This window comes from Enhydra lutris, unplaced genomic scaffold (assembly GCF_002288905.1).
Source record: "Enhydra lutris kenyoni isolate GAN:26980312 unplaced genomic scaffold, ASM228890v2 scaffoldscaffold6, whole genome shotgun sequence".
NCBI classification, from domain to species: Eukaryota; Metazoa; Chordata; class Mammalia; order Carnivora; family Mustelidae; genus Enhydra; species Enhydra lutris.
The window spans coordinates 38,863,045-38,888,028 of NW_019154090.1; the positions used below are offsets into that span (position 1 = coordinate 38,863,045).

A 24,984-nucleotide genomic window follows, 5' to 3' on the forward strand; every position below is an offset into this window, starting at 1 on the left:
ATTGCAATCTCTCCATCACCTTTACCTTGTAGCAATTAAAAAGCTCTCTGCAGGGGTGCCTGGGTGGCTCAGTAGGTTGGCACCTACCTTTGGCTCAGGTCATGATCCCACGGTCCTGTGATGGAGTCCCACATCGGGCTCCCTGCTCAGTGGGGAGTCTGCTTCTCCTTCTACCCGCTTCCCCCTGCTCATGATCTCTCTCTCAAATAAATAACATCTTAAAAAACAAAAAAACACCTCTCTGCACACAGTAGTTGCTGGTAACTGATGAATAATGAACAAAAGATGGTGTACATATAAGTCATTTATCCCTACTTATTACATAATGCCTTTCTGGACTGTGGAACAGATGTAAACTACTGGAAGCAACATGATGCAGTAGAAAGATTTTTCAAAGATGTGAACTGCAGGCCCAACTTTGTATACCCTCACATAAATCACTTTAATCTTGTTTCCTGATTAAGCTATCCTAATTTCTCAAGCTTATTGAGAAATTTCAATAAAAAAAGATAAGCAAAAAGATTCTGTAAAATCAATCCAAAGGAGTATATGGATATGTTTTATTAATCCAGTGCCCTAAATCAAGTGAAATTTGAAAGATGCTAGACTAATTTACCTCACAAACAGCATCAAACAAACCCTGCTGCTGTTCCTATTTTGATCTTACTCTCCAATTTCAGTAACCAAACTCCTATCCCTCTCCCTATACCTCAGTTTGCTGCCTCCTGGTTCCACTACAAAAGGAATGAGATCCCACTCTGACCTCCTAGTCCCTCCTATCTAGAATTCTATCCACTGCCTAATACCTCCTATCTTTCAAATGTGATCCCATCTTGTCTAGTTCTCTCTGACTTTTTCCCAATATCTATCTTCCTTGAATCTTGTAATCATGGCCAGGCTTTGGCTCATCTGAATACCAATTTTCAGTTAACAACATAAACAACAGGCAATACCAACACTCAAAATTTCTTCTTACCGGAGGAGACACCAAATTTTAACAAGCTCAGTAAACAAGTAAGCATGAACCAGAACAGATGTTTCTTAGTTCCAAACAACTATTTCTAGCTGTATTACCTACTTACCCCTTCAGAGACCTTATTATCTAATTAAATGGGAATACTGATCTCTTCTGAACATATCCAACCACATCTTTGCTCAAAGTCCTTTCTATATAGAGTACTCTGGTCTCTCGACTTACTTTTTCCAAACCCATTGGTACTTCCCTTAAGAATTTCTCTGGTTACCATACCTTGAGTGACCTCTGCCTCTGAATTCCCATAGCCCTCTGCTAAACACTTTTTATGGCACATATTGTTATTTATATTATATTACAGATCTAATTTCTTCCACATTAGATCTGTGGTGTCCCGTATGTAGCCAGCAGCCACATGCAGCAAGTGAGTACTTGTAATGTGGCTCATCCAAATTCTGTACTTCAGATTAGTATGAAAAAAGAACGCAAACTATGCCATTAAAATTTGAGTTGATTACACATTGAAACAGTTGGCTGGTGCCACTGCAGAGTTTAGCAGGCTTTTATTTGCAATACAGGATCTTATGAAGGGCTGAAATCAAGATGAAATCCACTCAACTAGCTATGCACCTTGCAAAGGTGCTATGTCTACTCAGGGGGAATAAGCCTATCGCTTCACTCAAAGATGCTGTCCCTTACCAAACTGTGAACTCTAGGAGTTCTATGTATCCAAAAAGGCATGACTTTATCTAATTTGCACAGGCATCATATAAGCTAGCAGCAGCCCCAAGATGGGGAACCATGTCTTACTCACGTTCTACCTGCCACATATTATTAAAAGTAGTTGAATGAATGAAGGATGAATACACAACTCTACTAGCCCTCTTCAGACACACCTCCTCTTACTATTGATGACTACATATAACACTTGATCTGGTTACAGAAAACTCTCACTAGTGCCTACCACAAATCAAAATCATTGCTTAGCCTCAAGTTTTTCTCTCCTAGCCATTATAGCACCAAATAAAAAATAATCATTATGCGGCATTTTTTTTCTTTCACAGCTTTATGCTCCCAAATAAGCATTTGATCATTCCCATTAGACTATGAAAATGCTATATATGCCTTTTTAAAAAAATCAGTCTAGAAACAAATAATGTAATATAAAAGAACCTATCATTCTTTCCAACCAACCTGATTGCATTTCTCTTCTTGCCTCAGAGTGCTTGACCTTGGAAGATTTCACAATTTCAGAGTGGCCCAAGTCTCCTGTGCTTAGTTTTCCTTTGGGACATGAGTCTGTACAATGCTGAATAATGCTTTTTTTCTCTTTTGTACTTTTTTGTGTAAATTCGTCTGTGTCTTTCTTGGGAATTGTTTTTGAATCTACCTTCTTAGATATGCATGACTTTTTCATTTTCTGGATTCTGTCAGAGTTATCTAAATCATTTTTATCTCCAGAATCCTTCTGATTAATTTTCTTGGTTTCTTTCTTTTTCTCCTCAACTATATTTTTTGATTCTATTTTGTTGTTAGTCTGGGGTTTTTTCTTCTTCATCTTCTTTTGGTTCAATGCTTTACCATCTTCATCAGATAGATCTGAATCAGAATCTGAAAGATCATAAAAACGTTTCAAGTCCTCTGTAGTGCTGTGGTTGATAGGGCGTCCTCTTTTATCCACAGCATAATTCAACTTGAACCTTTTGTCATGAAACATTGCTCGAAATCTCTTGTCAATTTTGACTTTTCGGTCCTTTTCTGGCATTTCCCAAAATCTTGGATCTTTTGTAACCCTCCTAAACCGCTGGTCACTCATTATTTCTTGTTTGGATGCCATTTTTAAATGTCTGACTGGACAAATGCTTCAAGAAATCAAATCCTAAGAAGTGAAACAAATATTACGATAATGAAGAATTAGTTAAAAAAAGATACTTAGGGAAAAAATGCTTATTCACAATATAGTCCAAGTTAAATATAAATAAAGGTAACACATCCAATTTCATTTCCCAAACTCATTCTGAGTCACATACAGAAAAGCAAAAACTATCAGAATATCCTCTTTTGATTATAGAGCATTTGGAGAAATAAATTTAAAACAAAACCAAGCAGAATTCCAGGGCTTTACAGAGGGAGACAAACGCTTACTAGCCAATTGCACTCACTTGGAATTTCTACATTTCTTTTTTTATACCTGTGTACCTGTTACAAGTTAAGAGCTAACGTAATCAAAAGTTTCCCAAGCCTCAGTTGATCCTATTTGTTTCTTCACATTCTGGTTCCACTCTTCCTGTTAGTCCCTACTTCATGCTACTACTCTGATCAGTCCTTAGTTGTACAAGGCTGGTCTCCTAACTAAATAGACTCAAATCAATTCAGATTCGGTTCACAAAACTCCCTCTTTAAATCCGACCATCCTTCAAAAACCTGGTAAATTTTTACCCTAATTATTAACAAACATCACTTCTCTCTATAATTTATTCTGTAAGGCCCAAGTGGGCTGATTCTCCCCAAACATATTATTTTTCGAGAGAGAGAGAGGGAGAGAGGAGAGAGGGAGAGAGAGAGAGATATTAGTATTTTTCCCCATCTCGATTAGATTTTTGCAGAGCTAAGAGTCAATGATTTTTTTTTTTTTAAGATTTTATCTATCCATTTGTCAGAGAGAGAGAGAGAGACAGCGCACAAGCAGGGAGAGCAGCAGGTAGAGGGAGACGCACGCTCCCCGCTAACAAGGGGCCCATGGGGAACTCGATCCCACGATCGTGGGATCACGACCGGAGCCGAAGGCAGACTCTTAACCGATGAGCCACCCAGGCATCCCAAGAGTTGTTGACTATTATGAACAAAAAGGAACTGATCAAACAGGGTAGCAATAGCAGTGCTTTGTTCTGAAAACAAGCCTTGAATTTTTCCTTAAAATTGAAAACAATTTTTATAAATCAAAAAAAGACACAGGTTTCAATAATGCACTTATACATGAAGCATTTAACCCTCTAAACAGTTAGGGACCGAGGTAGGTACCATCTCATCCAACTGTGAGTGGCAATGCATATAAATGTTTACAACAAAAGCATTCGATAAACGTCAGATATTCAGACAGAGACGGGTGACCTGACCTCACCTTCCGACGCCCACCTTCACTCTCCCCTCTAACCACCCTCTAAGGCGGAGAACACCACGGTGGTCCTATAACGGCGATTTCCTTCCCAAGCCCAAAGTTCAAGGCACAGCTACTGGGCTGAGGCCCCTCAACAGGACCCTGGGGAGGACCAAGAAGTCTGAAAAATGAGACTGGAATGGGAAAGAAAAAAGGCGCAACCCCTCATGAATCCAAAGAAGACCCTGTCAAAAACCGGTTCGGCACTCTCCACAGCCCATCTTCTTGAAATCCAAACCCACTCACCTCCTCCGAGCTCTCGCCGAGTCTCACGTGCGACCCACACCCACAATCCTCTGCGTGACGCTCCGCCGTGACGGCAAGAGAGCTCGGCCAAACTACCTCCCCTTTCCTTTCTGCGGCGATCTTCGGCGCAGGCGCGGGAGCCGCGGTGGCGCATGCGCAAGATAAGTGCGCCGGCAAGTGGCGTCTCCGCCAGACATGCTGCGCCTCGGCGGTCTCTGGGTCTTGAGACTGCGGTCTCCCGCGGCTGGGGTCCCAGCAAAGAACCTCGGCCTCAGGGAGGTCGCCTCCGGCGTTTCTTCCCCGGGCAGCACCTCGCCCAGAGCCCTAAATATCTTCGATCGGGATTTGAAGAGGAAACAGAAAAACTGGGCGGCCCGTCAGCCTGAGCCGATGAAGTTCGACTACCTCAAGGAGGAGGTAAGTCCGCGGGGCAGTGGGAGAGGACGGCCCCTAGCTTTGGCGCCGGATGAGGGGCTCCGGCCAGGCCCCAGCCGACCCCACCTGAGCCCACTTCGCCCCATCTCGCCGGATGACCTTGAGCAGCTGCCCTGCCTATCTGAGCGTCTACTGTAATCACTGAGGGGGTGGGTGAGGATATTTGTACGTTGCTATTCATTCATCCATTCACTCACTCACAGCAAATATTGCTTGAGTTACAGCTCTGTCATGGGCAGAATAAGACCGCTACCTTCAGGAGATTTCATTCTTGTGGGCGTCGGTCAACAAGAAATGTAATTTCAGCCAAAGAAGTAAGGTGAGGTGCTTAAGTGAAGTAGTATAATGACTGCGATGGTCAGAGAAGGCCGCTCAGGCAGACGAATGATGAGGAATTAGGCAAGCTAAGATCTGGAGGGAATAGCCTTATAAGCAAAGGGAAGAAGAGTTTCTGAGGCGGAAAGGACCTTATTGAGGTCTCTACTGAAGCTTCGGTGAAGGAGAGAGTGGGAGAGGAGGTTAAGGAGGGCGCGGGTTATTAGGGCAGTAGAAGATAGGAACTGTGGATTTTCTCGTTCCACTGAACTGCCCAATCAGTATGATAATCACTGGCCACATGTGGCTGTTGAGTGCTTGAAATATAGCTAGTCCAATTGAGATGCAATGCATCTGTAAAATGCTCCGGATTTCAGTATCTTAGTGTGAAAAAAGGATACAAAATATTTCATTAGTAGATTTTTAAAAATCTTGAGTACATGTTGAAATTGTAGTTTTGAGGGGCGCCTGGGTGGCTCAGTGGGTTAAGCCTCTGCCTTCGCCTCATGTCATGATCTCAGGGTCCTGGGATCAAGCCCCGGAACGTGCTATCTGCTTAGCAGGTAACCTGCTTCCCCCTCTCTCTGCCTGCCTCTCTGCCTACTTGTGATCCCTCTCTGTGTCAAATAAATAAAATATTTTTTTAAAAAAGAAATGGTAATTTTGATATATTGTGTTAAGTAAAATATGTGAAAAATAATTTCTCCTGTTCCTTTTTACTTTTTAAAAGTGGCTATTAGAAAATTTAAAATGACATATATTGTTCTCATTGTTTTTCTGTTGGTCAGCCCTGCTCTAGAGGAATGTGAACCTGTTGAATGGTTTTTTGGTTTTGGTTTTGGGGGTGGGGGTGGAAAATCAACCCTGGGGCCTCATCTCATAACCCTGAGATCATTACTGGAGCCAAAAATCAAGAGTCAGTCTTTTAACCGACTAAACCATCCAGGCACTCCTAGCCTGTTGAGCACCTGGATGTCTTTAAGTAGTGGGATGATAGGATCTGGTTTATGTTTTAGGAAAATTAATTAAGATAAATTAAGATCTCTGATTTGTACTCGTTTGAAAGATCTCTTCCTCTGCCCAAGTGGACTAGAAACTGAGGGTTTGTACTCTCTGGACACACAGCACCAACTTCAGGCCCAAGTGAATGTTTCTTTGGGAATGAATCCAAAGTGATGTTAAGTGTAGTGAACTCTTAAAAGTCAAAGCAAGAAACAGGTTTTGAGCTCCTTTGGACAGAACTCTGTGCAAGTTTGGCCTGACCAGGTGATTGTGTTGGTTCTTAGGGCTTATAATGACATGTACTTAGAAGATGTATATTTCTAACCACTCTTCTCCAAGCAAAGTGTGTAGATTATGACTTGACTGAGGCCTTATCGATCTGTAGGACTAGAATAAATGAGGTGAAGTATACGAATGTTCTTTTTGTAATAAACAAGTTATTCATAATAAGAATGATATACAAAGTAGACTCCTCCAGGGAAAGACTTCTGGTATACCTCTTTCCCTTCCCCTTCTTTCCCCCCAAAGCAAATACACATATATTCTGAACTTCCAAGTCCTAATAGAAGCTCTGGGGTGTTTATGAAGGAATAGTGGAATGTGAAGAATCTTGGGCTCTCACATCTTTATTCCTGACAGATGAAGCTAGCCTGGCAAAAGGAAGCACTTTCCTTATGGCCTCTTTTAGATTGGGATGGGACTAGGAAGAATAGCATGAAGCGCAGTTTCTTCAGATCTGACTGACTTTCTAATTTGCACATGTTCCTTGGAAAAGTTGTTTACTTGTTTAGTAGTTTCACAGAATTTCCTATGAGTCTTCAAATAATAGAGTTTTTAAGTGATCATTTATACACTGATCTGTAATAAACCCTAGCTAACAATATTTTTTCACTTTCATATACTTCATGCTAATATCTCTGGACGATAATGTATCTGTTATGCTCCTGTTGCTTCTTATCCTTATAATCTTATATAGAACATAGAATGTAAAGGCCAACATAATACATACATATTCATGGATATTTAGTCTTGGATTCATTAAATGGACTTCTGAAGTAATTCACTTCAGTTTGTTTCCTGGGATAGTATAATTTATTGTGTTTATAATTTATGGTCAGATTTATATATTTGTGGTCAAATTGAAAATGAGATAGTGAGAAGTACTTAATAATATGTAGAAACATAAGTAACCTGTGGATTATTGAATACTGAAAAAGTGTTGCTCCTTTGTTAAACATATTCAACTTGTATACATCATTGCTGCTTGTAATCCTTCAGGTTGGAAGTCGGATCGCAGACCGTGTGTATGACATAGCCAGGTATGTGATGATTATCATAATAAAATGCAATTAACTTTTGGCTGAAGATTCAAGAGATTGAATGTTGAGAGCTTAATGTTTTGAATGGCAGAATCTGAAGGAATTTATTACCAGGATTAGTGATTTTAATCACTCTTAAATCCCCCCCCCCTTTTTTTTTTAAATTTGGGAGAGTAAGAAAGAAAGCAGGAGCACGGGAAAAGGAAGAAGCAGACTCCCAACTGAGCAGGGAGACTGATGTGGGGCTTAATCCCAAGACCCTGAGATCATGACCTGTGCCAAATGCAGATGCTTAACTGACTGAGCCACCCAGGCGCCCCAGATCGCTCCTTTTTTATGTCTGGAGAGCAGGTGTTTTTTTTTTTCCCCCTTGTTGCAAAAAAATAATAATAATAATAAAAAGAATAGAAGCACAACTCATAGCTTCTTTATGAGCTTGAATGACTGATTCAGTTTCATTTGGCTAAAAGCCAGTAATGAAAACATTGCTACAAAAATGAAGATGAAAATTGACCACCTGTGAATTTTTAAGATTTAATAAACCTAGCGTTAAGAATTTAACTACAATTAACAACAGAATCTTTGACTAAGAGAAGGAAAGAGTCTACCTAGATTCATTCCCCACTCGGGTTATATGAGACTTTGGCCATTTTATCTTGAGTACTGTTAATGGCAGTAGGTTTCTATGACAATTATATAGTGGCAGATTTGAGAACACTTTGATGAAGTATTAAAACCATGGGTGCCTGGATGGCTCAGTGGGTTAAGCCTCTGCCTTCAGCTCAGGTCACGATCTCGGTGTCAAGGGATCGAGTCCTGCTCCGGGCTCTCTGCTCGGCGTGGAGCCTGCTTTCTCCTCTCTCTCTCTCTCTCTGCCTGCCTCTCTGCCTACTTGTGATCTCTCTCTGTCAAATAGAAAAAAAAAAATTATTAAAAAAATAAAACCTTGATTAATTCATTGCTCTGTATTAGGCATAACAAAAATTTTACAAATTCAAGTTTATAGATGTGTGGCAGGAACCACATAAATAATAGTTAAATAATGTCTTTACTGTAGAATTGTTCTATGATGTTAGCAAATCACTTTTTTGTGCTCTTTTTATTCTAAAGACATCCATTAAATTAGACCAACATGGGATGAATTTATTACATTTGTTTATAAAAAGGGGAATTTTTGTTTAAAAATCAAAAACTCAAGTCATTTTTTAGAGATATTCTTGCTACTTAAAAGAGTTTAGGGATGAATTAATTTCATATGGTAAAAAATGCTTGTTACAGATAATCACCCCCATTTCATCTGTTTTATTAGTTCCATTATTTTAAGGATCTGAAACAAATAGCTAGTTCTCTGTACTGCAGTCATTTGCCTGGATTTTAGACCATTGATTAAAAATGAAACAAATTTTCCAAATTAGTATGGATTTTGCAGTCTTTTATGTCATAGTACTGAGCAAAACATAGATCTACAGAGAGACTTGGGATTGTGGCTAAAAGCATGTTTTAATCTAACATTAACTCTTTAGAACTAAATTATTAAAAATACAGTCTAAAAAAATACCAGTGTAAATGCCCTTGCACTAACGTTCTATTACTACAAAGTATAGTTTATATTGTCCACACTGATCTTTCGTTGATTCTTAAAAAACTTAACCCCACAGATAATTAAGTGTCTTCTTTGTGGTATCTGAAGTCCATTTAATTACTTTTATAAACTGGGGGCTCCTGGGTGGCTCAGCAGGTTAAGTGTCTGCCTTTGGCTCAGGTCATGATCCCAGGGTCCTGGGATTAGGCTTCCTGCTCAGTGGGGAATCTGCATCCTCCTGTCCCCCAACCATGTGCACACGGACACAAACTCTCTGTCTCATGGATAAATAAATCTTTTTAAAAAACTGTTATAATCTGTGATAATAATAACTCATAACCAACTTTTGTTGAGCATTTGTACTATGCTAGATACTTTAAATGCACCATTTCATAAAATTCTCTTGAGGGAGGGAGTAACTTTTTCATTTTATAGATGGGGAAACATTCAGTAAGATTAAATCACTTGTCCATGGTCACAGAGCCAGTAAATTGCAGGCCCAGAATTCTAAATCTTGTCTTTCCAATCCCAAAGCTTGTATACTTTTATCATGTCATACTGCCTGTGTTCACAGTCAAGATAGAGGGCATTATGTAAGTAAATGGTTCTTTCTCACCACCAGTTCTCTGGTGTTCTATATTTTTGACATAAGTTTTTAACAGAAATTGAAAAAGGACTCCTAATTTTGGTTCCAGTAGAAAAAATGTTATTAGTGGATAAAACTTTTAAGTTTTCTTGTCAATGAAATTGGCTTACAATTAGATGTATGAACTGGTTTTGTATATACTTAGAGGAGGCAATGTAGTATGGGAGATAATAATTCTCGTTCAGCACAGTGAGATACCTCCTCACACCAGTCAGAATAGCTAAAATTAACCAGTCAGGAAACAATAGATGTTGTTGAGGATGCAGAGGAAGGGGAGCCCTCCTTCACTGTTGGTGGGATTGCAAGCTGGTGCAGCCACTCTGGAAAACAGTATGGAGGTTCCTCAAAAAATTGAAAACAGAGCTACCCTATGACCCAGCAATCACACCACTGGGTATTTACACTAAAGATACAAATGTAGTGATCCGAAGGGGTCCGTGCACCCCAATGTTTATAGCAGCAATGTCCACAATAGCCAAACTATGGAAAGAACCTAGATGTCAATCAACAGATGAATGGATAAAGAAGATGTGGTATACACACACACGCGCGCACACACACACACACACACACACACACACACACACAAAATGAAATACTATGCAGCCATCAAAAAACCCAAAATCTTGTCATTTGTAACAGCATGGATGGAACTAGAAGGTATTTTTTTTTTAAAGATTTTATTTATTTATTTGACAGAGAGAGATCACAAGCAGGCAGAGAGGCAGGCAGAGAGAGAGGAGGAAGCAGGCTCCTTGCTGAGCAGAGAGCCCGACTTGGGGCTTGATCCCAGGACCCTGAGATCATGACCTGAGCTGAAGGCAGCGGCTTAACCCACTAAGCCACCCAGGTGCCCCAGGAATTAGAAGGTATTATACTGAGTGAAATAAGTCAATCAGAGAAAGACAACTATTGTATGATCTCTCTGATATGAGGAATTTGAGAGACAGGAAGGGGGTTGTGGGAGATAGGGAGGGAAAAAATGAAACAAGATGGGACCAGGGAGGGAGATAAACCATAAGAGACTCAATCTCAAGAAACAAACTGAGGATTGCTGGGGGGGGGGCAGGGGGGGATAGGGTGGCTAAGTTATGGACATTGGGGAGGGTATGTGCTATGGGGAGTGCTGTGGATTGTGTAAGACTGATGATTGGCAGATCTGTACCCCTGGGGCTAATAATACATTATATGTAAAAAAAAAAATCCTGGTTCAGGATTCTGACCAACTGAATTCAAGTTCTGATTACTGCTTATTAGTTGAGTGACCTTGGGTTGACTTACTTTGAACACTTAGCATATTGCTTTGAACCTGCTATGATTTTAGTAAAAGTTACCTACTATTTAGTTGGTGTTTTGTTTTGTTTTTAGTTTAACATATTAGTGTTTCATGGTATTTTACATGATGATTTTTAAGTTATCTGCTGCCTCGACAAATTTGAGAAAAGGGATCATTAAGTTCCTGACAGCTACACTGATATTTTCATGTTAATTTATGTTAGCTTCTTTTCATTCTTTATTTGTGTAATTAAATTAAAATATCCCCACTAAATTTGTTCTTTGAATCCACATCATGGACCAACCTCATGGGAAGCCAGTTGACTGTGAGGTCCTGTGAATGTCTGGAACAGATAGACTTGCTCCTTCACTATGTTTTCTGGTAGAAACAGCTTATAAGGTGAGGCAGAAAAGGCAGATGGTGTAACTTTTTGAAAGTTGTGTTCATTAAAATGTTTTTACTTAAGAAAAATCAGTTTTAGTAATTGTTCTGTGGACTGTGTTATTACAGACAAAATATAACTTCTGTGTCTATTTTTTTAGAAATTTTTCCCTTGCTTTGGATGTTGGTTGTGGAAGAGGATACATAGCACAACATTTGAACAAGGTATATGTATTAAGTGACTTAATTTACCTTAAGAAATAAAATTGACTATTGTTAAAGAAAGTCTTCCTTAGTTCAGTTTATATCATATTTAGATTTTTTTTTTTTTTTAATTTATTTGACAGAGATCACAAGTAGGCAGAGAGGCAGGCAGAAAAAGAGGCAGAAAGAGGCTGAGCAGAGAGCCCAATGTGGGGCTCAATCCCAGGATCCTGGGATCATGACCTGGGCTGAAGGCAGAGGCTTAACCCACTGAGCCACCCAGGCACCCCTCATATTTAGATTTTATCAAAATCACAAAATTTTTAAAAAATGGTGAACCAATGGTTGTTTTGTGTCTCCTCTTAAGTATTTTTTTCTTAAAGTGGTTATTTTTTTCAATCTGTTTTATACAGTGATTCCTACTTAAAATTTCTTTAAATCTGTATAAGATGTGTTGCTCTTCATTCTCATTTTGTGCAAATGTTTTTGATACTTCAAGTAAAATCAGATTGACATTCATTTGGAAAATATTATTAAGCTAATCTTTTATCTGAGAAAAATATTAATTTTATCATTTAATTAGAAATATTTCTATGTGATTGTATATAAGTATCTTTTTTAAGGCTTACACCATTTTATTTTGCCTTTTCTAATTCAGACAATAAAGACATTCGTTTATCATTTTAGCTCCTGAATATATGACACTGTATTGGACACCAGATTACAGTGGGCTTTCTATATTGAATCTACTTCAAAAAAAACATACACTTGGGCCAGGCTGGTAGGAGTAGGGTGTGAGAAGCTCCCAAAACACTGTTGTCATGGACAGGGCAAATCTATTCTTCCAGTTGCTCAGGCCAGAAAACTTGTTCATTGATGCCTCTTCTGTCCTCACCTCCCACATTGAATCCATCAACAAATATTACTTGGATTTCAAAATATATCCGTAACTACCACTTCCTACTACTTTCATTATTATCATATTAGTCTGGACTGCAGTAGCCTCCTTACTGGCCTCCCTGTTTCTACCCTCGCCCTCAACAGTCCATTCTCACAGCAAAGTAATTCTTCTAAAGCACAAGTCATTTCATTGCCAGCCATCTGCTCAGAACTGTTGGCTTCTCCTCTAATTTAGTAATAATCCAGGTTCTTAATCCATAAGGCCCTCAGTGATCTGGCTCCCCTAACATTTATCTGGCCTTATGTCCTTCCCCTCATTCCTTACTTTTCAGCAACCCTGACCTTCTCACTGACTCTCAAACTGGCCAGGGCTTTGCCACTTGTTGTTCTCTGTTCTTCCTCATGATATCTGGGTGGCTTACTTCCTTACCTGTTTCAGGTCTTTGTTCAAATGACTCTTCATCAAAGATGCCTTTCCTGACTATTCTATAAAATAGGGTCCCCACTTGCCACTGGGTATTTGCCTGTTTCCATAGCTTATTTCCATTTATTTATTGGCATCTGATATATGTTTGTTTAATTGGTGTCTCTCTTTTCTTACTAGAATATAAACGCCATAGTCTTGCTCATTTGTGGTCACTGCTAAGTTCTCAATACCTAGAATACACAGTGAAGATCTGTTAAGTTAATATTGCATGAATAAATGCAAGATAACTTTGAAGTTACTACTTCAGTGACCGGAAAAAGTCAGGGGGTGTAGGGGGCAAGGAGCCCGGGAATTTCCCATTTTAAATATGTTATGTTTGAGGTAACAGTGGACTATTTTTAGCATTAATGTCTGACAGGTAGCTGGAAATGTAGAACTGGAATTGGGGTGTTGAGGTTAAGAGCACTGAATTGAACTTGGACAGTTAGGGATTTCAAATTCTGCTCTGCCACTTACTGACTATATACCGTTGGACCAGTTATCCAACTTCTCCAGACTTCAGTTGCTGTAAAATGTGAGCAGTAATACCTATCTCCAAAGGTTAGCAAGAGGATAAAGTGAGACAAGGTTACATGGAGGCTATTGTTCTTACTTGGAAGCCTGTCTGAGGTGATAACTGAAGCCATGGGAATATAAGCTTACTTGAGAAGCATACAGAAAAGAACCGTCCACAATTGTTTCTGAGGGTGGGAGAATGAAGAGGAATTACACCACAGAAACTGGCAAACACTACAACTCAGGGGCCTTTTTTTTTTTTTTTTTTGAGGCCTGTAGTTAAACATTCACTTGCACACCAGTTGCACTTGACTAGTTAGCAGTGACCAGGCAATAATAGGGTACCCTTTCCAAGTTGTGGGCAAGAAAGTTCTTTAAGAAGGGGGTGTGCATGAAGTGGAAAGGATCAGGAGGGGAGGCAGAGTAGAAAGTACTGAAGAAGTTTCTAGGAGACCACCAACAGTGCTGGAATTCAGAGAGGTCAAGTAAAGTAGGACTGAGAGCAGACATGCTGTTGTAGTTGATTAGGTTGTTAACAATCTTTGTAAATAGTGTTTTTAGAGCAGTGAAAGTTGGAATAGGTTACGAAGAATTGAGGAGAAAAGCATTGAGAATTGGAGTTGTAGATTGCAAGCAGAACAACTAGAAGGTAGAGGTGAGGAGAGTTTAGGAGGCTTATGCCTGTTTCAAGGTAAGGGAAGGAGACACAGAAGACAGAGATGGAAGATTGATAGAGATGATGATGGGGGCAGCAGAATCTGGAGAAAAGAGCATAGTGGAAAGTGTTATTCTGGGAAAGAAATGGTTCAGGGCTCTTGGAAGAAAGAAAGGAGAAATGAAACAGGGAAAAATGAAACCAGTGAGTTCCCCTTCTCCCCAAGTGTCTGCATTTATTAAGTCTTTCTTTACTCTTTGTAAACTCTTTGAATGAACAACTGAAAGGTCCAGGTCTTTTGTGGCCCAGGAGCGGAGACCAACTCTCAGCCCATTGTGCTATGGAAAAGTTAACACATAAGCCTTAATCCAGTGGCGTGAACTGAAGAGGTTGATTACACACACCTCTGTTGTGTATTTTTTAAATATAGTTAAATGTGTTAAATATAGGCATGATTGCATTTATTCAAATCTGTGTAACTTCCTATATGTTATTAAAGCTAATAGTTTACCATACTGATTTTATTGCAGAAAAATACCCTTACAAAGCTGAAAATGACTCAATGATTGCCACTTTATCCTTTAGCAATTTCAGCAGTTATTTTGTTTTTTCAGTGGCTTTTTGTTTGTTTTGTCTTACCTGATTAACTTTATTCCATTGCAGGAAACTGTTGGAAAGTTTTTCCAAGTAGACATTGCAGAAAATGCTTTGGTAGGTACCCGTATAACAGTCATGATTTCTGATCTCTTTGTTTTATTTTTAGTTTTTTATTTTTATTTCCTTCAAAATGAAAATGGTTTTTTTTCCCCCTGATTATATACAGTACATATAAAGAATTAGACAATACAGGAAATGTAAAGGGGAAAGAAAATATCATCCCTGGTTCCACCATTCAGGGGCAACCACGGGTGACATTTTGATCTCCACCTTTGCAGATGTATAACTGTCTCCCAACATATAATTTTATACAGGTAGTATAATGGTAACATGCCATGTTTTTCACAGGGTATCATTCTTTTATATCAGCAAATGATACATATACACCCAAATTCCACCTTTTTAAATGGCTATATAGTATTCAATATAAGAATATTCCATGGTTTATTTAGCTAAATTTCTATTGAATGGCAGCTATATTTCTGTTTTCTTAATAACCAATACTGTAAAGAACATCCTTATATAAAGCAACTTGGTACATTTGATTTCTTTTTCTCCATGGAAATAAATTCCTAGTAGTAGAATTTACGGATTCATTGATGTTCATCTTTAAATTTTTGATATATATCAGACTGTCATTAGAGAGAAAGAATAAAGGGTTTTAGGATTGAGCCCAGCATCTGGCTCCCTGCTCAGCAGGAAGCCTGCTTCTCCCTCTCCTGCTCCCTGTGCTTGTGTTCCCTCCCTCGAACGCTTTCTCTCTTTCTGTCAAATAAATAAATAATCTTAAAAAAAAAAAAAAAAAAAAAAGAGGGGCACCTGGGTGGCTCAGTGGTTTAAAGCCTCTGCCTTCGGCTCAGGTCATGATCCCAGGGTCCTGGGATCGAGCCCCGCACTGGGCTCTCTGCTTGGCAGGCAGCCTGCTTCCTCCTCTGTCCCTGCCTGCTTCTCTGCCTACTTGTGATCTCTGTCTGTCAAATAAATTAAAAAAAAAAAAAAGATATATTTAAAAAAAAAAAAAGAAATACTTCTTGAGCTTCTTTGTGGCTCTTTTTTTTTTTTTTTTGGAAGGAATAGGAACTGCCAAGTAAATATGACATTGACTTAAATTTAACAATGATTGCATCAGTAACTGAGATTCTATATGAATGTATTTTGAATTTTTATTTTTTAACCACTAGAAAAATATCTTAGAAATGGAAATTCCTACTGTCAACATTTTAGCCGATGAAGAGTTCCTTCCCTTCAGAGAAAATACATTTGACTTGGTGGTTAGCAGTTTAAGGTTGGTAATCCATTTGTACTTCTTAAAAATGTATGTTATAAATAAATAATTTATGATGTACAGTTTTAATATTATGGGGTAAAGAAAAAATAATGAAGTAAATTCTTAATAATTTTTTTTAAGTCACAAACCAGTTTTCTTATGTTATAAACTATAAGATTTCTCTGGCAAAGAATAATGAATTATATGCTCCCTAGTGGAGTTGATACAGTATAGTACCTTAACTTTTTTCTCCACAACTTTTTTTCAATTTGCTAAAGCTTATCTGTGATAGAAGAGTTTCTTCCCCAGAATACATAACTTAGTATGTGTATTGATGGAGGCAGGATTTGGGAAGAGTATATTGGCTCCAGCATTCAAATATTAGAGCAGTCTTAGAAACTCATCTCGGCCAATAAGGAAAAGCTAGTGTTTCCTTCAACTTCAATTTTTCTTCCAGACAGAAATATAGTCCTTAAGATTATGTTTTCCCATTTGTGCTTCCTACCGTGTCCCCTCCACATTGGTTACACAAACATATAAATATGTTACACAAACATATAAATAATTATTGAATAGATTGTAATATGTGAGGCTCTGAGCTTGATGCTTTGGGGAAATACACAAATGAGTCCGGACAGAGATCCTGTCCTCAAACAACTCAGCAGTAATAGTTTGTGTGTAACTTTATTTCCCCTATTTTATTTTATAGTCAGATTTTCTTACAAAAATTCAACATGCTCTGCATGTCAGCACAGCCCTTTATTTTTATTTTTATTTTTTTTTTTTTGGTCAGAGAGAGCGAGCGAGCGAGCACAGGCAGACAGAGAGGCAGGGAGAGTCAGAGGGAGAAGCAGGCTCCCTGCTGAGCAAGGAGCCCGATGTGGGACTCGATCCCAGGACGCTGGGACCATGACCTGAACTGAAGGCAGCTGCTTAACCAACTGAGCCATCCAGGCGTCCCAGCACAGCCCTTTTGATAGCGGTCAACCACCAGTCACTGTGGTTCACCTAAAACTTTGGCAGTGTTAGCACTGAAAGGCCTATCTCCCAGGAACCACTCATTCCCAGACAGACTGGGAGAGTCGTACTCTAGCTTTTTCTTCAGTGAGTTTGTAATTTCTTCCATGCTTTTTAAGGTATGCTAAGCAAATTTAGAAAAGTACATTCTATCATGAAATGAAAAACATTATAGAGAATGTTGGTCTAAGGGAAAGAGCCCTGGGCGGGGAGTAAGAATGAGTTTTAGCTCTTCTGCTTGCTTTTTGCAAGTACCTAATTCTGTTGCTTTCAGTTTCCCCATAAGTATGATAGAGCTTATGATATGACCTTCTTCATTTTTAAACTATCTAATAATTACTAGAAAGCATTATGAAAGATAAATGTGATCTTAACATAGTATGGTTTGAAATGGGTATTCAGTGCTATCCTGGAAGTCAGTATAAGAGGATGCCACTTCTGTCAGGAAGGTATGACCATACTTTACAGAGACTGTGATTCTTGCCATCACATATCACCACACACTGGTAGGGGGTGAATAGAGGCAAAATAAAATGCAAGAAATTTACTATATTAAGTTCTAAATGCTTTGTAGTGTTTATAGTACTGTCACATTTTCTAGTGTGACAGAAGGAAGGTTTTCCCCTGGGAATATTTTTTACTTTAAAACTTGTATGAGGGGCACCTGGGTGGCTCAGTGGGTTAAAGCCTCTGCCTTGGGCTCAGGTCATGATCTCAGGGTCCTGGGATCGAGCCCCACATTGGGCTCTCTGCTCAGCAGGGAGCCTGCTTCATCCTCTCTCTCTCTGCCTGTCTCTCTGCCTACTTGTGATCTCTGTCTGTCAAATAAGTAAATAAAAATCTTAAAAATAAAATAAAAAAAAACTTGTATGAAAACAATCAGTGAATTTTGATATGCAACTTCACACTTCAAAATTAATATCTTTTTGTTGGCTTTTATTTATAGGAGTGATAATTATACCAATTAATTACATGAATTAAGCTAAAAGCAATATGTTATTAATATTCTAGTTTACACTGGGTGAATGACCTTCCTAGAGCACTTGAACAGGTAAGAAACTTAATGTTGATTCTAATAGCCTGTGTTATTTTATTAGTAGAAACTTCTAAATATTTCTACTTTTTACCAGAAACTTCAGATATTTTCCATTTTATACTTTTGACAGTTGGAAATGGAACCAAATCAGATATTTATTATCTTCTGTGGGCCAGATATAGTTGGTGCCCTGTGGCATATTAAGAAGTACATTGAGTGACTCCCTTGTCTAGGAATTCAAGAAATCTGATTATGGAGATGTTTCAAATATTTATGAAAAGTCATACAAAATAACTTGGACAAAATAATATTGACATCACATTGATATAAGACATTTCCTATGTGGGTCCCTTTTCTTAATTGCCTATAAGTTTTGTGTGGGGAGGATACTATTTCTTCATATTTGTGTCTTCCCTGCACCTTATAATTAGTGTGAGGTATATTTGTTGGTTGACATTTATCAGTGAACTGGTGAAGAGTAAGTAAAAAGCATTGTGTTCAGAAGAGGGAAGGGGATCACTGTGACTTGGAGTGGCCTCGGAAAACTTCAAAAAGCAGAAAGTACTTGAGCAGGGCCTTTGAGGATAGGTCAGATTTGGGGCAGGAAGGCAGAATCACAGGTAGGTAGGTGGGAGGTAAAAGAGATTCAGGAGCATGAGGGACAGAGAGGAATCCTGTTAGGAGATTAATATACTAGGAGATAGGGCATATTGGGACCAGATTTAGGAAGACTTGGGTAACAGATTAAGGAATTTTGAGTTCATTCTTTATGCAATTCAGAGCTGCTGGAGAATTTTGAAGAGTTAATCTTCAAATCTTCACTTAATCATAAAGTGATATGATTAAAAGGCTGGTAGGCAGGATAACTACCACATCTTAAGCACATACTGTTTGCCAATTGCTGTGCCCTGTTTTATATGTGCATTAAATAAATAACTCTGTAGGATGTCTTCATTTTGCTACTTGGAAAACTTATGCCAGAAGTTTTGGTTCAATTAAAGAGACTGTTTCCATGGTCCAGACATGAGAGAAACTAAAGCTAGGTGGCAGTGGCAGGAATTAACAGGAAGAGAGGGTATTCAGTTTGGTGGCTGGTTGGATCTGAAGATCAAAGACAGGGAGGGGTCCAAGCTCACCTTAAAGTTGAGTCTGGATGCCTGAAAGAGTAATTAGTAAAAACAGAGGAAAGAATGGTAATGATCAGATAAAGGGAATGGAAAATGGTAACTGACAGAAATACAGCAACTGGAGAGGGGAGTGGGTTTGAGAATTAAGTGTTGTGTGTGTGTGTTGGTTGTGTTGGGAGGGTGATTTTGCCAAGATACAAATGGCCATGGCACAGGCAAATGAAAATGAGTTTAGAGTTCTGGGAAGATGTCCAGACTAAGATAGTGATTGGAAGTCATCCTTATGAAATCCACGGGAATTGATAAGCCCCTCTGAGGTAGAAAGAAGCTGCAGAGAGCTGAGGACTGAATCTTACGTCCCTGCTATATTATAGTTTGGGGATAAGAGAAGGAAGCCAAGAGGTGGAAGGGAAGAAAGCAAAGATTTTACGGTTGGTTTGCTTATACACTGTTTTGAAATTGCTTCATAAATTTAAATATAAATTTTAAGATGGATACTTCGATGAGAGAGCCTACTACGATTTGGGGTTTACTTCAGAATCTGCCTTTTCCTGTAACGTTCCTCATTGTTGAGAATAGTCCATCAAATCTAGTTACAGATGGTAGTTCTAAGAGAGTCAGTGAGTAAACATTTATGATTCTGGAAGCCATTACAGCCACTATTTTGCTTGAGTTATCAATTAAAAATTGCTTTTGTTTGAAAGTTGGAAATAAGTTCCTTAAAGGAAACTAATGTTTGAGTGAGTTAATGTGACTCATAATAATTTCTGTATAAATTAGCTTATTCTGCTAAAAAGCGACCCCAGCTTAACAATTTCAAACAACAGTTTACTTAGCTCAGGATTTTGTGGATGGGGTGGGAATTCATGTTGGCATTAGTTAGGAAATCCTTCTGGGTTTGGCTTGGCTCATGAAGCCAGTATCTGTGATCTGTTGCTAGATCAGAGCTGGCCTCTCGAGAGTGGCATTAGCTGGGATGTCTCAGAGATCTCTGCTCATACCTCTCAGCCCTCACCAGGCTAGCTCAGGCTTGTTCACAGCATGGTGGCAGCACAGGGAATCAGGTAAGGCCATTTCGAACTTTGGTGTGACCCTGGCACACTGCCACTTGCACTGCATTCTTTTGGCTGCAGCAAGTCACAAGGCTGTCCCAGATTCAGGGAGAGGGGACATAGCTTCATTTTCTGATGGAGTTGTTTGATGGGAGTGATATGTAAAGGGCACAGTAGAGGTTTGTGATTTTTGCAATCTACCACACTTTTAAATTTTTTTCTTTCAGTATTTTCTCATTATAAAAGTAATTTTTGTCTATTATTAGAAGAGTTGAAAACACTCAATATATTTTAGAGGTATTAATGCTATCAATGAATTATTGCCTATCTTTGTACTATTACACTGCAGTTCCTTTCTGACATTTGGTTGCCCTAGGTGTTATTTATTTTCTCATTATTTGACAAAATAAGAATGGTAATTGTAAAATATTAATTTAGCGAATGTTCTTTTAACGTTTTTTCCTTCTAACATTTTTAATACAAGATTCTAACTACTTTTGTTGTCTTGTATTTATTACAGATTCATTACGTTTTAAAACCAGATGGAGTATTTATTGGTGCAATGTTTGGAGGTGACACACTCTATGAACTTCGATGTTCACTACAGTTGGCAGAAACAGAAAGGGAAGGAGGATTTTCTCCACATGTTTCTCCTTTCACTGCTGTCAGTGACTTAGGACATCTGCTTGGGAGAGCTGGCTTTAATACACTGACTGTGGTAACTATCAAGAGAGTTGATTAATTCTCATTAACCCATTAATCACACAGTTCAGAAACAACTTCTCATTTTAAAGTAAAAATATGTAGGTATTGATGGTATCGTAGAGAGGTTTTTGCACTTTTTCTCTCTTTAAATTTAGTTTGTATAAACACGTCTTGATTGATAAAGGTAGGAAAGTGAAACTTTTAGTATTTGGTGTCTGAAAATGTAGCTCAAAAAATCCAAACCTCAGTTAACAAGGAAATTGTTTTCTAAGACTTACTATTCCATTAGAATCTTTAAAACCAAAGTTGCACGTAATATGAGACAGCATTTCAGATGATGGAGAAAAGGAGATGTGCAGGAGCATTTACAGCTCTACCTCTACCACCAGCCCTTAACTGAAATGAGGCAGAAATGAAGGTATGTGCATTTTCGGTCAACAGTAGAAAATCAACAGTAGATGGTAGGGGAAAAAAAAAATGGTAGGAAAGAGGGCTATACTCCATTAGGGCTAGAGAGATCTGGAAAGAGGACCTATAGGCTATCAGAAGAAACATGGAGTCAGCATGGTACAGTGATGGTATGGGGCATAGATGTCTGACAGGTATAATTTGGTTCCTTATCTTGTCCCTTTACTAGCTAGGGAAATTTGGGAGATTTAATTCACTTCTTTGAGCATTCTTTTTTTTTTTTTTTTTAAGAGAGTCAAATGTTTCTCACCTCAGGTGGCAATTAGAATTAAGGTAAAGGATGTGAAATACCTGGACCATGGTAGATGCTCAATTAATATTGCTCCTGCCTTCCTCTCTCCCCCTCCTCATACATCTAGTACTTTGCCATCCAAGGCTTCCAACAGGGAGTTATCTGGAGAGACAGTTGCCCCCTTCCAGCTCCTTTCACTGGCATAGTCACTCTAAAGGATAGTCACTCTGCCTTCAGAGGTCAGTTGAGTAGACTTGCTATGATTTCCAAACCCCTCAGGTTTAAACACATCTCTATTTTGGAGGAAATGGGAATTTACTGACGAAGAAAGCTTCTCATTGATGATAGGCTTAAGACTGAAATAACCATTTAAGGAGATTCAATATGAATATATTTCATAAAATCAACCAACCAAGAAAAGGTTGTCCTGTCCTTCCTTGTTTGGGTAGAAAGCACAGAGCATAAACCATAGACCAGTAGGGTCTCTGAAGTTGGAAAGGGGCCTCAAGAAGGGAGGAGACAGTAGGCTAGGAAATGATAGCAACCCTCAAGATTTCACAGCTGTGTCTTTTGTAAACTGCTAATGACCTGAGTCAGCAGACAACAGTCAGCTGTTGGCAGCTGGAAAGGGGAAAGCTCTGCCTCATGTGAGGGTTCTGCTTTGTAATTAAAGCAAACACTGGCAAGCACAGGCAGTTGTACAAGAGGGATCACTGTGTATTTTTCAACACTTTTTAATTATATAAACAATAACACAAACATATTTTGTAAACATTAAACTGTACATATAAAGTGGCAGTTTGTTATTTGCCTTTAATCCCCGCAAATCTTAGCTCTCTCCTTTAAGAAACAGTTCTCAAAATTTTGCTTTTAGGACCATGCTACACACTAAAAATTATTGGGACCTTAGAGATCTTTAGTTATGTGGGTTATATCTATCAATATTAACCAAATTAGAAATTAAAACTGAATTTTAGTATTTACTAATATGTTTAAAACTAACATAGTGTACCTATTATGTGTTAACATAAAAAAACTATGAAAGAAACTATTTTCCAAAAGAAAAATTTAGAAGAATGTCATTGCTTTACATTTTTACAAATTTCTTAAATGTATGACATAATAAAAGTGCTAAATTCTCATCCTTCTTCTGCAGTCATAAGACTATTAAAGTATCACATCACATAACTTATGAAAAATCCGTTGTACTCATGAGAGATTGAGAGGTGAAAAAGCCAAATAGCATCTTAGTATTATTATAAGAATAGTTTTGGAGAGGGGAAGAATAGTTTTAACTTTTGACTTTGTGGACCCCCGAAGGTGTGCCTTCTTGCAGTTTCCTATGTTGTAAAGTGGACTGTGCATTTTAGAAAAATTTCTGCTGGAGCCCTGGGTGGCTCCGTCAGTTAAGCGTTCAACTTAATCTTGCGGTCGTGAGATTGGGCTCTGTGCTCAGTGCAGAGTCTGCGAGATTCTCTCCCCTGCCCCACCCGACTAGCACACGCATGCTCCATAGATAAATAAATAAAATTTTAAAATTTTCTACTAAAAATGTTTAACCTAACATAGCACTTAAAATACTACATTTCTGTTAGTTGGGAAATCTATTGAAATACCTTCTGTATTCTTCTCTAAAAAATGAGCTGAATAACTCAATAAGATAATACAAAAATATTGGTGTAGAATCTTCTTTGTGGTTTATAAAATTTAAGAGAGTTGCAAATTTAATAATAAATATATACATATTTGTTCCTTGGTACATTTACACTGTGTCTAATATGTTGTATTAACATTATATCATAGTTCATTGTCTAAAATATCTCATCCCAAACAGCTAATAAAATCCGTTACACAGGTTTATGGTGCATACAACATTAGGTATATCATTTTTATACTGCAGTGGGTTTTTTTATTTTTAACATGAATTCAAGATTTGCCTGTTTACATTTATGTGACTTTCATAATGAATTATTTTCAGAGTTAGTGGGCATTCTGAATGAGGCTCATTTCCTTTTAGAATAGAGTTGCCAGACTAATATATTAGGAGGAAACAGCAGATATGGTCCATCTTAATTTGAATAAGGACTTTGACAAAGCAATTGTAGTATTCTTTGGATTGAGATGGAGCTAGTGCTTTTAGTTTCATTGAAAGATTGTTTTTGACGGATCTTGCTTAATGGCTACATTTCAGGCTGGAAGGAATTTTGTTTTTAATCTTATGATTTTTTTTTTTAAGACTTTTTTTAGTTATTAGACAGAGATCACAGTTAGGCGGAGAGACAGGCAAAGAGGAGGAAGTAGGCTCCCCGCTGAGCAAAGAGCCAGATATGGGGCTCAATCCCAGAACCCTGGGATCATGACCTGAGCTGAAGGCAGGTTTTAACCCACTGAGCCACCCAGGTACCCCGATCTTATGATTTCTTATTAAAAAATAGTTTCCTAAGGTAGAAAAACATAGAGAAGAAAGTGACTACCCAGAGATGGTCTTATTAAAAAGTGCACATACAACATTGCCATGCATGTGTTAACAAGAAAAGAAATTTTTTTAAAATGTGTAGATAAAATGAGATAAACAGAGCAGGTCTAAAGTAAAAGAAGTCTCCTCCTCCTGACTTCTGATACCTGGACCCTCGCCCCAAAGATGACCATTGTTGTGTGTATATCCTTTCAGAACAATTTTTCATTACACACTGCTATACAGTTATGTCATTTAAACATATATTTACAACAATATGTATACTTGGTTGCTTTTTTTTCTATAAGTACTCTTAGGTTTCTTTTTAGTTAATAGCATATTTTTTTTTCTAAGATTTTATTTATTTATTTGACAGAGAGAGGAGCAGAGAGAGAGGAGAAGCAGACTCCCCACTGAGCAGGGAGCACGATATAGGGCTCGACCCCAGAACCCTGGGATCATGACATGAGCCAAAGACAGTCGCTTCACTGATTGAGCCACCCATGTGCCCTAGTTAAATAGCATATCTTGGAGATCTCCCCCTACACATACCTATTTCTCCATTAATGGACATTTAGATTATTTACAGCTAGTTTTTTGGTTTCTCGTTGTTGTTTTGTTGCTATTTCATTTCTAATTCAATGCAGTGAATTTCCTTTCACATAATTTTGGCATATCTGTCAGGTCAATTTCTAGCAATGGAATTGCTGGGTCAAAGAAGCTCTACACTGAAATTTTGACAGATAGGGTCAGATGACTTTCCAAATGTAGCATCAATTTATATGCCCCATCAACAATATAAGAATCAGGGAGCCTGACGCAGGACTCGATCCTGGGACCCTGGGATCGTGACCTGAGCCGAAGGCAGACACTTAACTGACTAAGCCACCCAGGC

General features: G+C 38.4%; 2 protein-coding genes across 10 annotated transcripts in view; one reads left to right on the forward strand and one right to left on the reverse strand.

Moving 5' to 3' along the window:
• LOC111141537 (ESF1 nucleolar pre-rRNA processing protein homolog) overlaps positions 1-4,443 on the reverse strand; it is a 62,100-nt gene extending 57,657 nt beyond the window's left edge. The window contains exons 1-2 of one of the 2 annotated variants that reach the window (XM_022494148.1): positions 4,377-4,443; positions 2,168-2,852 (exon numbers count right to left, since the gene is read on the reverse strand). In XM_022494148.1, coding sequence (XP_022349856.1) covers positions 2,168-2,810 — 643 coding nt within the window. In that variant the 5' untranslated portion in view covers positions 2,811-2,852; positions 4,377-4,443. Of the gene's footprint in view, positions 1-2,167; positions 2,853-4,094; positions 4,138-4,376 lie in introns of those variants that run through there. The other variant, XM_022494149.1, reaches the window with a different exon arrangement.
• Positions 4,444-4,559: 116 nt separating this feature from the next.
• The window catches only part of LOC111141723 (NADH:ubiquinone oxidoreductase complex assembly factor 5), a 31,602-nt gene continuing 11,177 nt past the window's right edge, over positions 4,560-24,984 (forward strand). For all 8 annotated transcript variants that reach the window (XR_002640220.1, XR_002640221.1, XM_022494508.1 and 5 more), the window contains exons 1-7: positions 4,560-4,793; positions 7,407-7,447; positions 11,494-11,557; positions 14,737-14,784; positions 15,912-16,015; positions 18,026-18,065; positions 20,750-20,947. Coding sequence is in view for 6 of the 8 variants with exons in the window: in XM_022494508.1 (XP_022350216.1) it covers positions 4,572-4,793; positions 7,407-7,447; positions 11,494-11,557; positions 14,737-14,784; positions 15,912-16,015; positions 18,026-18,065; positions 20,750-20,947 (717 nt within the window). In the remaining 2 variants the exon portion in view is untranslated. The remainder of the gene's footprint in view (positions 4,794-7,406; positions 7,448-11,493; positions 11,558-14,736; positions 14,785-15,911; positions 16,016-18,025; positions 18,066-20,749; positions 20,948-24,984) is intronic.